Source organism: Pantherophis guttatus, chromosome 10 (genome assembly GCF_059756535.1).
Source record: "Pantherophis guttatus breed Tessera chromosome 10, ASM5975653v1, whole genome shotgun sequence".
Taxonomy (NCBI): Eukaryota; Metazoa; Chordata; class Lepidosauria; order Squamata; family Colubridae; genus Pantherophis; species Pantherophis guttatus.
The window spans coordinates 28737702-28753274 of NC_142072.1; the positions used below are offsets into that span (position 1 = coordinate 28737702).

At 43.7% G+C, this 15573-nt stretch overlaps 1 protein-coding gene across 2 annotated transcripts in view; it reads left to right on the forward strand.

The window, feature by feature from the left end:
• Nucleotides 1-276: 276 nt before the first annotated feature.
• KPNA6 (karyopherin subunit alpha 6) overlaps nt 277-15573 on the forward strand; it is a 39060-nt gene continuing 23763 nt past the window's right edge. The window contains exons 1-4 of one of the 2 annotated variants that reach the window (XM_034413187.3): nt 277-469; nt 12924-13060; nt 14702-14797; nt 15234-15333. In XM_034413187.3, coding sequence (XP_034269078.1) covers nt 466-469; nt 12924-13060; nt 14702-14797; nt 15234-15333 — 337 coding nt within the window. In that variant the 5' untranslated portion in view covers nt 277-465. Of the gene's footprint in view, nt 470-6646; nt 6714-12923; nt 13061-14701; nt 14798-15233; nt 15334-15573 lie in introns of those variants that run through there. The other variant, XM_087876768.1, reaches the window with a different exon arrangement.

Below are 15573 nucleotides of genomic sequence, written 5' to 3' on the forward strand. Positions count from 1 at the left end.
GGGGGTGCAAAGCTGCCCCCGCCCCTTTGGGCATCCCAAGAGCGCGGAGGCCCCGAGACTTGGGGGGCGGCCTAGCAGGACAGCAGCCGGGGGGGGGTGGGCGTGTTCCCGGTGCGCGCAGTTGGGCTGCGATGCTGCAGACGCGCCCAAGATGATGCCCCGTCAGCCGATCGGCGGGTCCCCCCAGGCCGAGGGCGGGGGTCGCGTGGGGGTCCCTTCCCCACCAGCGCTTTGCCTGCAGCCCACGCCCGGCCGCTGGGAGGCGCCCGCGAGCCCCGAGCCGCAGCGATCCCAGGGAGGCAGCGTTACGGGGGGTGGAGCTTCGGCGCGTGTGCTGTCCCGCTTCGGCCGCCGTCGCTCCTATTAAGCTCCGCCTTTCTCCCCCGCCCCGCCGGCCCGTCTGCTCGGCCCATTGGCCTGTCCGCCATATTGTCGGCGAAGGAGGGACGGGACGGAGCGGCGGACATGGGTGAGGCCCCCGGCGGAGTCTCTCTCTCTCTCTCTCTCTCCCCCCCCGCGCGCGCGTGAGGTCGGGGCCCACTCCCGGGCGCCCAGCGTCTGGCGGCGGCTCCAGGCGGAGGGGCGTGGCCGGCGGGGCGTCCGGAGGCGCCGACGAGATCCAGGCCGCCCCTCGTCCCGCCGCGCACTGCGGTCCCCGGCGGAGCGCTGGGCCTCCGGGGCGAAGAGCGACGCTCGGACCCCCCTAGGCGGGGAGGGCGCAGCCTTTGGCGCGGGGCGTCCGACTCCGGTGCGCGGGAGGCCGAGTAGCCGCAGATGAGCGGGGACGCTGGGGAGGAATGGAAGCGAAGAAGCCGCTTTGCCGCTTCTTTCTCTCGCCCCTTCCCCGCTTTCCCTCCGCTGCGGTTTCCGCCCAGCAGAGCCTTCGCTCCCACCCTCGGCAGGGGAAGCCGGGCCCAGGCTCCGAAGCGACCGGGAGCCTAAGAGTGGCCGAGGCCGCCCCACGCCCGTCATCCCTGCCCCCGCGGTGCCCGCTTCCTCCCAGGGGCTCCTTTCCCCATTTGGGAAAGCCAGAGGCGCTCCCGGGTGGGCCCTCGAGGCGCGTTGTGGCGAAAGGGGTTTCGGCCTGGACGGTGGCGCGAGGGGGCCCTCAACTGCCCGGACCTTTGGCTGCCGAGTTGCCTTTCCTCGCAAGCGTTTGCGCCATTAGGCTGATGCGTTCACGAGAAGAAACAATAGTTGTTGCCCTCCGGCGTTCCGTAGTTCACTTAAACGTGGGATTGTGGGAATTGTAGTTCCCGTCATCTGGTAAGAACCCCTGAACTATAGTTACAAGATAAGTTTTATTTTATTGTCATTGCACCTCGTACAACGAAATTAAATGCCATCTTCACTGTACATTATAACTATAAAAATAAAACACAAACACACATCCTTCACATTCTATACAATTGAATTGAAAACCCGATATTGCATTAATATTGCACTATACATTAGAATTCAATATAATTACTGCCTTAGTATAGAAGCTGTTTTTCAGTCTATTTGTCTTTGTTTTTATTATCCTGTACCATCTGCCAGATGGTAAAAGTTCAAAAAAAAAAAAAAAAAGGGTGCCCCGGATGTGACAGATCTTTAAGAATCTTTTGAACTTTCTTAAGGCAGCAGGAGCCATAAAGCTCTTCCAAGGAGAGGAGAGGGCAGCCAATGTTAACCGTCTGGAGTGCTGTCCTATCTACAAGTATGATTTGTATTGGCAAACCATACACAGATGCAGTAAGTTAAAATACTCTCTATGGTGCAGCAGTAGAAGGTCACTGGCAGTTTTTTATTCAGTTGTTGTTTCCTGAGAAGTCTCAGGTAGTATAATCTCTGCTGGACCCTTTTGACCAGTGCTGCAATGTGAGCAATGTGGGTCAGGTCTTCTTTTATGATAACACCCAGAAACTTAAAACTGGACACTTGCTCCACTCTGTCTCCATTGATAAGTAAGGGCTGGATGTCTGATCTATTCCTTCTATAGTCCACTATAAGCTCCTTGGTCTTATTGATAAGGACTAACTTATTGTCGCCACACCACAAAAGCTACGGTCCACCTCATCTTGATAGGCAGACTCATCCCACCCCCCAGAGATGAATCCCACCACTGTTGTATCATCTGCAAATTTAGTAATAGTATTACTAGCGTGAGTGGGAATGCAGTCATGCACATAAAGAGTATAGAGTAAGGGACTCAACATGCAACCCTGTAGTGTACCAGTGTTAAGAATAAGGGCTGAAGAGTTGTGATTATCTAATCTGACCCTCTGAGAGTGGCCAGACAGGAAATCCATAATCCAAAGGCAGATTGAATAAGAAAGTCCAAGATCCATAAGTTTAGACACTAGTCTATGTGGAAGTATTGTGTTAGATGCAGAGCTAAAATCTACAAAAAGCATCTTCACATAGCCCATCCCCCCTGTTCCAAATGAGTCAGAGCAGTGTGAAGAGTGATGGCTGTAGCATCCTCTAATAGATGTAGATCTATTTCTTCTGTATGCAAACTGGTATTTAATCATTGCGGAAGATCAGAAATTATGTGCCAGCAGACCAATTTCCCAAAGCACTTTATGATGATAGGAGTGAGTGCCACTGGTCTGTAATCATTGAGGTTACATTGGGGAACTTCTTTGGCAGCGGAACAATGATAGAAGCCTTCAAACAAGATGGAATAGTGGACTGGGATAAAGACTGATTGAAGATCGGATAATTGAAAGCAACCAAAAGTGGTTGCATGTTATTTTTTTTTAAGTATGCTTTGAATTTAGAGGAAAGAGATGGTCTAGAGTATAGACCATATATAGCGTATAAATTTTTATAACAAAAATTTGCTCTGCATAGTATGCAAATATGTAGCATATACAAGAATTTTTGTATGAGGACACAAACACCATAAAATATGGTGATTGGGTGAGTTATTTTCTTGCTAGTGCCCTTGTTTGTTGGGGGGGGGGTTACTTGGGGAGGATGCAGCTTTTGCGTACAAGGCTCAGTCTTTGAATCTGCTTAGGAGTGTTGCAGAAGTGCTGAAAGTTGTGACTTGTTGGGAGCCTATAGGTCTGTGTCAGAGAGGGGATATGAAAGGGCATGTTGCTTTTTTATGCCTCAAAAATCAGAATCTCACCAATTTCATTTATTATTATTGATTTATTTGTGGTATACTGCCCTAGCACATTCAGTTAGCAGGTTTCCTGATAGGAGGTTTTAAGTTTGCAGAGATGACTGGATAATAACCATTTACCAGCCTGTGAAATACAGTCAGGTCCAGAAATATTGGGACATCGACACAATTCTAACATCTTTGGCTCTATACACCACCACAATGGAGTTGGAATGAAACAAACACAATGTGCTTTAACTGCAGCCTGTCAGCTTTAATTTGAGGGTATGTACATCCAACTCAGGTGAATGGTGTAGGACTTACAGCAGTTTGCATATGTGCCTCCCACTTGTTAAGGGACCAAAAGTAATGGGACAGAATAATAATCATAAATCAAACTTTCCCTTCTTAATACTTGGTTGCAAATCCTTTGCAGTCAATCACGGCCTGAAGTCTGGAATGCATAGACATCGCCAGACGCTGGGTTTCATCCCTGGTGATGCTCTGCCAGGCCTCAGGTGATTGACTTGGCCATTGCATAATATTCCACTTCTGTCCCTTCAAAAACTCTTTGGTTGCTTTTGCAGTATGCTTTGGGTCATTGTCCATCTGCAATGTGAAGCGCCGTCCAATGAGTTCTGCAGCATTTGGCTGAATGTGAGCAGATAATATTGCCCGAAACACTTTAGAATTCATCCTGCTGCTTTTGTCAGCAGTCACATCATCAATAAATACAAGAGAACCGGTTTCATTGGCAGCCATACATGCCCACGCCATGACACTACCACCACTGTGCCACTGATGAGGTGATATGCTTAGGATCATGAACAGTTCCTTTCCTTTTCCATACTCTTCTCTTCCCATCACTCTGGTACAAGTTGATCTTGGTCTCATCTGTCCATAGGATCTTGTTCCAGAACTGTGAAGGCTTTGTTAGATGTTGTTTGGCAAACTCTAATCTGGCCTTCCTGTTTTTGAGGCTCACCAATGGTTTACATTTTATGGTGAGCCCTTTGTATTCACTCTTGTGAAGTTTTCTCTTGATTGTTGACTTTGACACACATACACTTACCTCCTAGAGAGTGTTCTTGATCTGGCCAACTGTCGTGAGGGGTGTTTTCTTCACCAGGAAAAGAATTCTTCGGTCATCCATCAGAGTTGTTTTCCATGATCTCCTGGGTCTTTTGGTGTTGCTGAGCTCACCGGTGCGTTCCTTCTTTTTGAGAATGTTCCAAACAGTTTTGGCCATGCCAAATATTCTTGCTATCTCTCTGATGGGTTTGTTTTGTTTCTTCAGCCTAATGATGGCTTGCTTCACTGATAGTGACAGCTCTTTGGCTCTCATCTTGAGAGTTGACAGCAACAGATTCCAAATGCAAATAGCACACTTGAAATGAACTCTGGGCCTTTTATCTGCACATTGTAATTGGGGTAATGAGGGAATATCACACACCTGGCCATGGAACAGCTGAGAAGCCAATTGTCCCATTACCTTTGGCCCCTTAACAAGTGGGAGGCACATATGCAAACTGCTGTAAGTCCTACACCGTTCACCTGAGTTGGATGTACATACCCTCAAATTAAGGCTGACAGTCTGCAGTTAAAGCACATTGTGTTTGTTTCATTCCAACTCCATTGTAGTGGTGTATAGCGCCAAAGATGTTAGAATTGTGTCGATGTCCCAATATTTCTGGACCTGGCTGTATATAACAGAGGCAATCACTATTGATTTCTGTAGTCTTTAAGTCAGTTTAGGGTACATTTACACCAATGGGCAGTGATGCTACAGGGGAAGTTCTTAGGCGTGGCACAGCTATATGCTGTTCTCAGTAATTTTAGGAAACAAATAGGCTACCTCTGCATGCCAGTATTCCTCTTAGGAAGGGCTTCCACCTGAGACTTTTAAAAAAACCAGTCATCTGACAAAGTAGGCATTACAAGGTTACAGAAAAGGGGTCTGATTTGTGTAAGGAATTATGGTAAATGTGCACAAGGCGGTGAAGCCCTCAGTAATTTATTTGGGTAGTTCGAGTGAGTATTATCCTTCACGGCAATCTCAGAATCAGAGAGTAGGTCCCCTCTTGAGCTTTTTCCTCACGATGGATAATTTATAAAAGTTCTTGGCATAGAGTAACAGGGTAGTAGAAATTGAGGAAATGAAACACAACCAGGGGGCAAATAAATTCTATGATTATCTCTGTCCTTTCTTTCAGGTAGTCCTCAACTTACAACCACTTGTTTAGTGACCATTCAAAGCTACAATGGCACTGAAAAAATGACTTATGACTGTTTTCACACTTACGACTGTTGCAGCATCCCTGTGGTCACGTGATCAAAATTCAGACATTTGGCAACTGTCTCATATTAATGTCGGTTGCAGTATCATGGGGTCATGTGATCGCCTTTTGTGACCTTCTGACAAGCAGAGTCAATAAGGAAGCCAGATTCACTTAACAACCATGTTACTAATTTTAAAAACTGCAGTGATTCACTTAACTGCGGCAAGAAAGATTGTAAAATAGGGCAGAATTCACATAATTGTCTTTCTTAGCAGTGGAAGATTTCAATTGTGGTTCTAAGTCGATAACTACCTGTAAAAGCTTGATTGCCTCTGCATACTGAGATCGCTGGCTCCATTCCTTTTATTCAGCTGGATTAATTTTTTATGTTTCTTCTCTTTATTGTGTAATGCCATTTTATATGTCGTGGCAGAAATGGAAAAGAAAGCTAATTTAAAATGGATTATTAAAAAGTGCTATGTGGTTTTTCCAGTTTCCTAAAAAATATCCCTTAATAACAAGGAACTAAATGGGCATTGCATCCAGAGTTGGTACCATTCTTTATGTTGTAAAACTGAAGGTTTTAAAACCAGTTTCTTACTAGTAAACTTACAAAATACTCAGTAATTTAAGAATCTACTTAAATTCTTAGTATCCTGCATTTATCAGTTATAATTATGAAATAAAGTTTACATGAAAGAAGAATACTTGAAATATTCTCTTGTTTTCTTGAAATCTTTCCATTCAGGAATATCTTTTTTTTTTTTTTTAATTTGATTTATATGCCGCCCTTCTCCGGAGACTCAGGGCGGCTTACAATGCGCTAAGCAATAGCCTTCATACTTTTGTATATTTATACAAAGTCAGCTTATTGCCCCCACAAACTGGGTCCTCATTTAACCTACCTTAGAAAGGATGGAAGGCTGAGTCAACCTTGAGCCTGGTAAGATTCAAATCTGCAGAAATTGCAGGCAGCTGTGTTAATAAATTTTGAATTGTGGATGGTACAGGGTTATTTGAATTTTATATTAAGGATATTTGGGGGTGCAATTGCAAAAGCAAGACTATGCAGTTATGTACAGAAAGTCCTTGACTTACAACAGTTCATTTAATGACCATTAAAAGTTACAACATCACTGAAAGAATTGACTTATGACTGTTTTTCACAGTTAAAACCTTTGCAGCATCTCATTGATCATGTGAACAAAATTCAGATCACATGAATTGGCAACTGGTTCATACTTAAGACTGTTGCAATCTCCCAGGGTCATGGGATCACTTCTTGCAACCTTTTGACAAGCAAAGTCGATGGGGAGCCAGATTCACTTAACAGCCAGGTTAGTAACTTATCAACTGCAGTGTTTCACTTAACAGCAGTGGCAAGAAATGTCATGAAATCGGCAAAATTCACTTAACAAATTCTCACTTAACATAAATGTGCTCGATTGTGGTTGTAAGTCAGGGACTACCTGTATCTGGACATGTACAAACCAGTTAAAGGGGATGCTTTAATGGGTGGGTTGAGCGGGTTATGATTAGTTGAAAAACCATTCTGTAGATTGTGGCTTCTTCTCTATCCACGTGAGGTGTTTTGATTTGAATAAAAGGTTCATGGAAGTGACTTCCTATAGATATCACCCTAATCCACTACTGTTAACATGCATGTTAACACACACTGCTTGATCAATTCTGCTGAACTATTTCTGGGGGGAGGGGGTGGTCCTTGGTATTCTCTGAGCTTGGTTGTTTTCTTGCAGAAGTTTCATTATCCAAACTAGATAACAGCACTGATAATGTTACCTAGTTTGGGTAATGAAACATCTGCAAGAAAAAAGCCAAGCTCAAAGAACATCAAGGACCTCCCATTTCAAACCTGACCTACAAATACTCTCTTTTATTAAACTGTTTCTGCAAATAAGAGTTGAAGAATAAGAATAGCCAGAACATGATTTGGTTAATGCTTTGATTTTCTGTACCTTACTCATAGGCATTAAAGTGCCATCTGCCTTGGCATCTTTCTTCATCTGATTTTATTAAAAAAAAAAATCCTTTCATAAAAAAAAATAAACAGGAAACCACTGATCCTATATAAAGTCTATATTTCCCCAGAATACATTAGGGGTTGTGTGGCATTTTCCAGATGCCAGAATATGTTATTTCCACGTAGAAAATAAAATGAAGAATGCTGGTGAAAAAAATTGGCTGTTCTCCATGATGGCCTTGGGCAAGGGGGCAGAAGAGACTGCTCTTCTGGATGGCCATTGGATGCCAACTGGAACTGAATGGCCTTTGTTTTTTAATTTATTTTCATGGCAGGAGTTTTTTCTCTTATTTTGATCTGCTAAAATTGTTAGCAGATTTTTATTGTTATACTTTCTTGTAGAATGTAATGAGCCATGTTGACTTGTAGCCCTCAAGTTTTTATTTTTCACATTTTTGAACCACCCATCTCCTTCAGAGAGCAACTTTATTTGCAAAATAGATATTTTAGCTTCTTTCTTAACTAGCTAGAGTCTTAAATGATTTTTTCTTAATATTTTTACCTTGTAAATAACTCCTAATTTGCATCCAGTGTTGATGAATGAATAATTGAATTGCTCTGGTTTGGTGACCCCCAGAATGAGATGAAACAAATGTGTGCATAGAATAAACTAATATATCATTTGTTTATTCTGAGCCAGAATTGCTGAATACATATTTAGTATTGCTTAAGATGTTTACAATAATGAACGGTATTTAAGAATTTATGTATTTATGATATATGGTTTTGTAATGTAGCATGAGTAATATCATACATTCAGAGAGAATTTAAGTTCAGAGTGAAGTATTGGATTTGCTCTATCTTACAAGTGTAAGATAAAAGAATTGTTTATTTTACAGTGTTTTTGACAGTGCCAAGGCTGAGAAATAACAGAAACACATCATTTCTTTCTTCTATGTAAATTGGCTTATGAGAAAGATTAATTATGGAATAGTTAATCTTTATCTACATACATTTTACCATTTTTTGGTGAAAAATAAACTGTTGGCTGTTAATGTACACACTAAACAATAATGTACACACTAACATTAGTATAGCAAAATAATGGAGTAAAATAATGGAGAGTAGTCTTAGCAATTGATCCCAGTAAAGACAAACCAGACAACTCACAGATCTACTACTACTACTGCTCCTACTTGTGCAACCACCTGGGAAGAATTCTGTAAGACCTGGATTTTGGCTGACTGTCTGGGTGGGTAGGTCGAGCTTTGAGACTAGGGTTGGCTGCCATCAAATTAACCCCATCTAGTTGTAAAGAAATGCCGGTTAAAATACATAGGGACTGGGTTCCCTTGGATCTGGCTGTGACTTCTCTGTGTGACACAGTTGATGAATATCATCAGCATATTTTTAAATTGTCGCCTATATTTTGTAACAAAGAAGCTGGAACAGTCTTGGAGAGCATCATACCACCAGATTTGTAACGTTGTGCTGTCACTGTGACCATGCGATTGTTGCTTCTGCTGTTTGCCAGATTGGCTGGCAGAGAGGCTCTTCCAGGCTGCACCGTCAGACTTTTGCCTGGATTCATGCAACTGGGCGACAAAAGGATGGCACATTTCTTAAACTGGTGATGACTTCCCCAATCTCCGAATCCTTCTCCATCCTCTCTCGCACAGAAGCCAGCTTGTGCTGTCGAATGTCTGGGTCTAGCTAGCTTTTGTGAGTTGGGTGGGCAGGCAGGAGGGAACGAGGCAGCCGTGACTGGACACCAGAGAGGCTAAAAAGGTGATGAGAGAAAGGGCAGGCTGTTTTCCTCCCCCCTGCATTGGGGATAAGCCCTAGGGAGCTTCCCGAGTTTAGCAGACAGTCCCTGACACTCCTGAAGTCCCTCTGCGGAATTTTGGATGCTTTGTTCTAAATGAATTAATGTTCTCCAAAAAGAAATTATATAAATTATATAAACTCAAGAATCTTGGGAAACTGAAAAATATGATCATAAAAGCCCAATACCACTGAGAAACAAAAACAAGAAATCCAAGATGGCTGCACAAAGATCTCTGACAAATTGAAAGACAAAAAGGCCCCATAGATCTCTCCCCTTCTCTCCCTCAGGCTGGCTCCACAGAAGCGCCTCTTATCCTACCCCCTTCTCTAACTCAGGCTGGCCCCATAGATCCTCCTCTCCCCTTCTCTCCCTCAGGCTGGCCCCACAGAAGCCTCTCCTTTCCTGTCCTATCCTCCCCCCTTCTCTCCTTCAGGCTGGCCCCACAGAAGCCTCTCCTGTCCTCTCCTCTCCCCTTCTCTCCCTCAGACTTTCTAGCCCCTTCTCTCCATCAGGCTGGCCCCACAGAAGCCTCTCCTGTCCTGTCCTATCCTCTCCCCTTCTCTCCTTTAGGGTGGCCCCATGCATCCTTTCCTCTCCCCTTCTCTCCCTCAGGCTGGCCCAAAGAAGCCTCTCCTGTCCTCTCCTATCCCTTCTCTCCCTTAGGCTTGCCCCATAGATCCTCTCCTCTCCCCTTCTCTCCCTCAGGCTTTCTAGCCCCTTCTCTCCATCAGGCTGGCCCCACAGAAGCCTGTCCTATGCTATCCCATTCTCTCCAGAGTTATTTTCAAGTCGGGAGGGGGAGTAGAACATCTAACTAATTGGCATCAGAGCGTGTTATAATAATATAGGGAATACTAATGCTCTGATGGTCATTTCGAAAAATCCTTTCTTAGTGAGCACCTAGAAGCCACGAGGAACATACGTGGCAAATTTCAAGCTTGTAGGCTTTATGGTTCTGGAGATTTCGTGATTAATGTGTGAGTGGCTTTCGCTTTTATATATATAGATTGACCTTTGCCAATTCATTTTGATGACAATTTACCAGGATTAGTTTTGCAGTTATCCCAAGTAAACCCACATTTATTTATCTGATTATTTATTCCTAGTTCATTTCGTTGTGTTCTGTAGTCCGGCTTTGCAATGAAGTCACAAATCACCACTTGTGACATACCTTGTTGCCATGGAAAAGCGGTGCCATTATTGTGTATCTTTGTTATGACATCATTAATCAGGACAGATCACGAGAGATCAAAAAAAGCTCCAGATTAAAGACCGGCTGAAAGTTATTGAAAGTCTAGCATCAGATAAACAGGTGTTGACTCTCTGTGCCTTATGCGTGCTTTTTTTCCCCGGTTTTCTGTTTAATTTTGAAGTTTTTCAGTTTTTCTTGACAGTTTCTTAAATATGGTATCCCCTGAAATTTGATTAGTGTTTACCAATGCGCATTTTGGGGCACCTTTTAGACATTCCCAGCGGGAACCAAGCTTCTAAAATAGGAAATCGATGGCCTCCAAATATTGCTGAGCAAAGCCTACCTCCCAGTGGGTTCTCAGGAGCATTTGGAGGGCCCATTGATACTCCTTTGGAAAGCAAATTGTGCTTTGGAGTGATAGTAGTGAATTATGACGATTTGCAAATCACCGAGTTGCTTGTCAGTGTAGTAATTTGTGACTGATATCCTATAAGAACAGATAAATCTTACATCAAGCCAATGCCCAACAAAGTCTAGCATTTTGTGTCATAACAGTTGTCTCTATAGTGCCTGTAGGCAGGAGATGGAAATGATAGATATGATCCCCTTTTGCCATTGTCCAATTGGTATTGATATTTGTATTTGGTATTTATAAGGCAGTGGACAGAGTCCTCTGCAACCACTTGTCAATCAGACCCTTGCCCTCTTGGCTGATAAAAGCCTCCAGGACACTGAGCAGCAGATGGTTCATGCTGTTTAAGAGGAGCCATTCCTGGGATCTTTTAAGGAGGCCCCGGTTTGATCTCTCCTTAAAAACCATCACTCAACCCCACCTGCCTGGACAACTTTGGTCCAGTCTACCATCTTTCCTTTTTGGTGAAGGTGCTTGAAAAGGTGGTTGCTCAGCAGCTCCAGGGGCTCCTGGATGAAACGGATTCCCTGGACCGCTTTCAGTCAGGATTCGGGACTGACTGTGGGACGGAGCCTTAATAGCACTCCTGGACGATGTCTGGTGGGAGCAGGATGGGGGCAGAGCCACCATTCTCACTCTCCTTGATCCATCAGTGGCCTTTGATACCATTGACCATGGTTTCCTAACTATGGAACACAAGAGAGGGGGCCTGAGAGGCACAGTCTTTCTCTGGTTCACCTCCTTCCTCTGAGGCTGTTCCCAATCAGTATTGATAGGGAGTGAAAGATCCTTGCAGGGTCCCTCAGGACATAGAACTCTCTCCTCTTTAACATCTATCTGAAGCCTTTGAGTCAGATCATTTGATACGCTGATAATATACCCAGCTCTATGTCTCCGTCCGGGTGAAGTGAGTGATGCAGTGGGAACTCTTTTGCAGTACTCGGAGGCTGTGGGGGCTTGGATGGGGGATGACAGACTTAGACTGGATCCCGGCAAGACTAAGTGTCTTTGGGTGCATGGAGCCTCAGGATCTGAATGTCTGTCATCCTTAGTTCAGGACAGGTCCCCCCCATTTCAGACCCAGTTTGCAACGTAGGGGTTCTCCTGGACCCGTGTCTTCTGCTCGAAGAGCAGCTGTCAGGCATAGCCAGGAGGCTTTTGCACAGCTGTGGTTTGTGCGCCAGCTGCGACCTTTCCTGCGTCAGGACTCCCTGCACTCAGTTACTCAAGCCCCAGTCATCTCATCTGGACTGCTCCAATGGGCTCTACGCGGGGCAACCCTTGAAGTCCATTGGGAAGCTTCAGCCAGTGCAAAGGGCGGCAGTGAGCACAGTCTTTGGGGCCCCTAGGAAGGCCATCTCACAGCTCTGCTCCATGAACCGCACTGGCTCCCGGTCTGCTTCCAGGGGCAGTTCCGGCTGTTGCTTCTGACCTTTAAAGCCCCTAATGGCATAATAGGTCCAGGCAACCTCAGCCCCTCAAATATTGGAAGACTGCTATTCTGTCACCCCTAGTCCTCTTTTCACTAGACTAGACAGACATACGCTCAGTTCCTGCAATGATTCTTTATCTGTTTTAGCCTCCAGGCCCTTCAGCATCTTAGTTGCTCTTTGCACTCTTTCCAGACACTCAACATCTTTTTTATATTGTGGCGACTAAAACTGGATGCAGTATTCCAACTGTGGCCTTACCAAGGCCTTATAAAGCGATAATAACACTTCACGTGATCTTGATTCTATCTCACTGTTGATGCAGCCTGGGATTGCCTCGGCTTTTTTGATGGCTGCTGAACACTGCTGGCTCATATTTAAGTGATTGTCCACTAACACACCAAAATCCCTCTCGCAGTTACTGCTATTGAGCCAAGTTTTATCTAATTGCATTTGTACAGATTAATTAAAAAGGCCCTGTAAAATTGAAAAATGTTGAAGGGTTTTAAGGTGTGCCACTATAGGTAAAGGCCAAGGATTTTTTCAGATCCATGCAGTGGAGTGACTCATTGCAGAATCTGAACAGACCTCCAGAGGATAGCATCCTTTGGTGTCCTTCAGCCTCAGGGCATGTGCGAGTAGCCTATTTTCTATTGATAATGCAAAAAAGATGGTGTCTGGTTTTTTTCCCCCCTGGCCTGCAGAAACCATGGCGAGCCCAGCAAAAGAGAACAATTACAGAATGAAAAGTTACAAAAACAAAGCTTTGAACCCAGAGGAGATGCGCCGGAGGAGAGAAGAGGAGGGGATCCAGCTACGCAAACAGAAACGGGAGCAACAGGTAAGGGATCCCTGCTTCCTCTTTTTGATTGCCCACTCAATCAAAAGTGGAGTGAAGTAGAAGTATTGTTTCTGCTTGTCATTTTTGGCTGATACTTGGCAGTCAATACTTTGAAGAACAGCAAAACAGATAATAACAGGAACAGTTTTGACATTGAGGTCTTCTAGTCCAACCCCCTGCTCAAGCAAGTGTCCTATACCATTTCACTTCTGGTGGTGTAACAGGAAATGGGAGAAGACAATTAGAAAATCTTTTCTGCTAATAATAATAAAATTAAGCTAAGATTATTTATGGTTTTGGTGTTATAAAATGAGGTTAGGAAAGCAATAAAAATGCAAACAAGTCCAGTGAAATTATTTAAATAGTCTTTAAATTATGAACAGCTGTAACAGGCTGACTGTTCTTTGTGCAATACAGATAGTCCTCGACTTATGATGATAATGAAACCAGCCCATTACGATCATAAAGTGTGATGGCCATAAAGTGGGACATTGTGTGACCAGATCTAATTTTACAACTTTTTTTGCATCAGTTGGTAAATAAATGTTGTGGTTGTTAAGTGAAACCCATTGTTCTCTATGGGGCACTTTTGCAAAAACACAAATCTCGGTCACATAACTGTGAGATGCTTCAAATGGCCATCAATCAAGCTGGCTGCTGAGCAACCAAATGCGGTCCTGTGACAACTGGGGATGCAGCTGCCAGAACTGGGCTACATAGCAGTACCTTTTGGATGTCCATAGTAACTTCAAAAGATCATTAAGCAGCCAGTCATGAGTGGAGAACTACTTGTGTTGTAGAGTGGGCTGAAGGTTGTTCAGGATCTGACAGTAAATTGCTATCTCAGAATATAAACCAGGGTCAGTTTCTGACTCCCGGCACTGGAATTCCTGTCATCCCACTTGCTCAGGTAGCGAGAAAAATATGTGTCTGCTTGGTAGTGAAACCCGAAGGTTGCGTTGTGGACGACAAAAAGATTAATGAGAGCAGTTCTGGGCTGAGCAGCTGTTCAGAGGCACCTCATGGCTTAAAGTGCAACCTTTATTTTATGTCTCATTCTGGTTGATCTTCAGAAAAGGAAGAAAGGGGCTGCCCTAGATCTGCTGACACTTGGTACAAGGCAGTAGTATTTCCTGCTGGGTTCTTTGCTCTTAAAACACTCTGTGCGTGTGTATGAATTTAATATAAATTTTATATGTCACTTACATGCAGTTGGCAGTTGAAGGGGTAAGAACTATTTAGAGTAATGAAGCCATGAGAACAGTTTGGAGTGATTTATGATAGGGGAGTATGAAATTGTGCGTCCCTCTACATTTGTAGATCGTGAGTGCCAAGCCAGACTAAGTTTTGCCTTGTGCGACCTGGCTCAATGATGGTGCTGCCTTGTAATAGTACTAAAGAATAAGAATAATTATGTCAAGCTACTTTTCAATTAAGCCATATATAGAAGCCTTACCTGCAGAACGGAAAGCATCAATTAGGAGGTGGGGTTCTGCTTATTGAAACATCAAAAGGCAGGATGGTTACCAGTGTCGGGTTACAACACTGAAGTGCAGAGCAGCTGTTCAGCAATCTGCGGGTGACCACTCAGAATCAAGGTTTGGTTTGTTCCCCTATGATTTCATTCATTTTCCATTGCAGCTCTTTAAAAGGAGAAATGTGGAGCTAATTAATGAAGATGCTGCTATGTTTGACAGTCCCCTGGTAGATTCCTTGGTCAGCTCTACAATTGGAAGTGTAAGTATATATACCGTGTTTCCTTCTTACTTCTCTCTCTTGTTCAATATCAGTAAGACATCTACGTATACTAAAAAACTTCCGTGCACTTTGTAAATGTTTTCTGCCTCAAAAGCTAAGGAAATCAACCTGTCAATTTCATGTTGAGCATTGGCAATCAGGTTCTAGCTAGAAAAGGGGATTTATCAGCTACCCCTGCAGGACCTCAGGTTGGGTTAGATGACCCCTTTTATCTGCTTTGGTACAATACGCTTTATTGTATCTCTGAGAAGGTTTTTAAAAGAATTTCCTGGGATTTAGATGTCTTTCTTCTTAACCTTAGCCTGGAATCTTCTCCTTGAAAATTGGAATAGTCCTGTATTAAATCTAAAGTTTGAGAATTGTTATGAAAGGTGGGCATTAAATTTGGTGATGGATTAACTTCTGATCTTTTCAGGAGGGTGTGATCACAATGGAGATGGTAAAAATGTTGTTCTCTGAAGATCCTGATCTTCAGTTAGTAACTACCCAGAGATTCAGGAAGCTACTTTCAAAAGGTACATTCAACTGTAACTCTTTTTAAGAAGAGTTGGTGAGATTAACTTAGTGTTTCTGTTAGGTCCTCAAGATATATTTGTTGTTCAAATACTTTGCCAAAAACATCTGAACATTTTCTATAGGTGGGTAGACTGGACAGATGAAATCTAACAGCAGGAGCAGACTATCTGAGCTGCTCATTTTTTAATTGTACTGAATTACAACTCATTTTATTTAAATGTCTTAAATTTCAGCAGTTA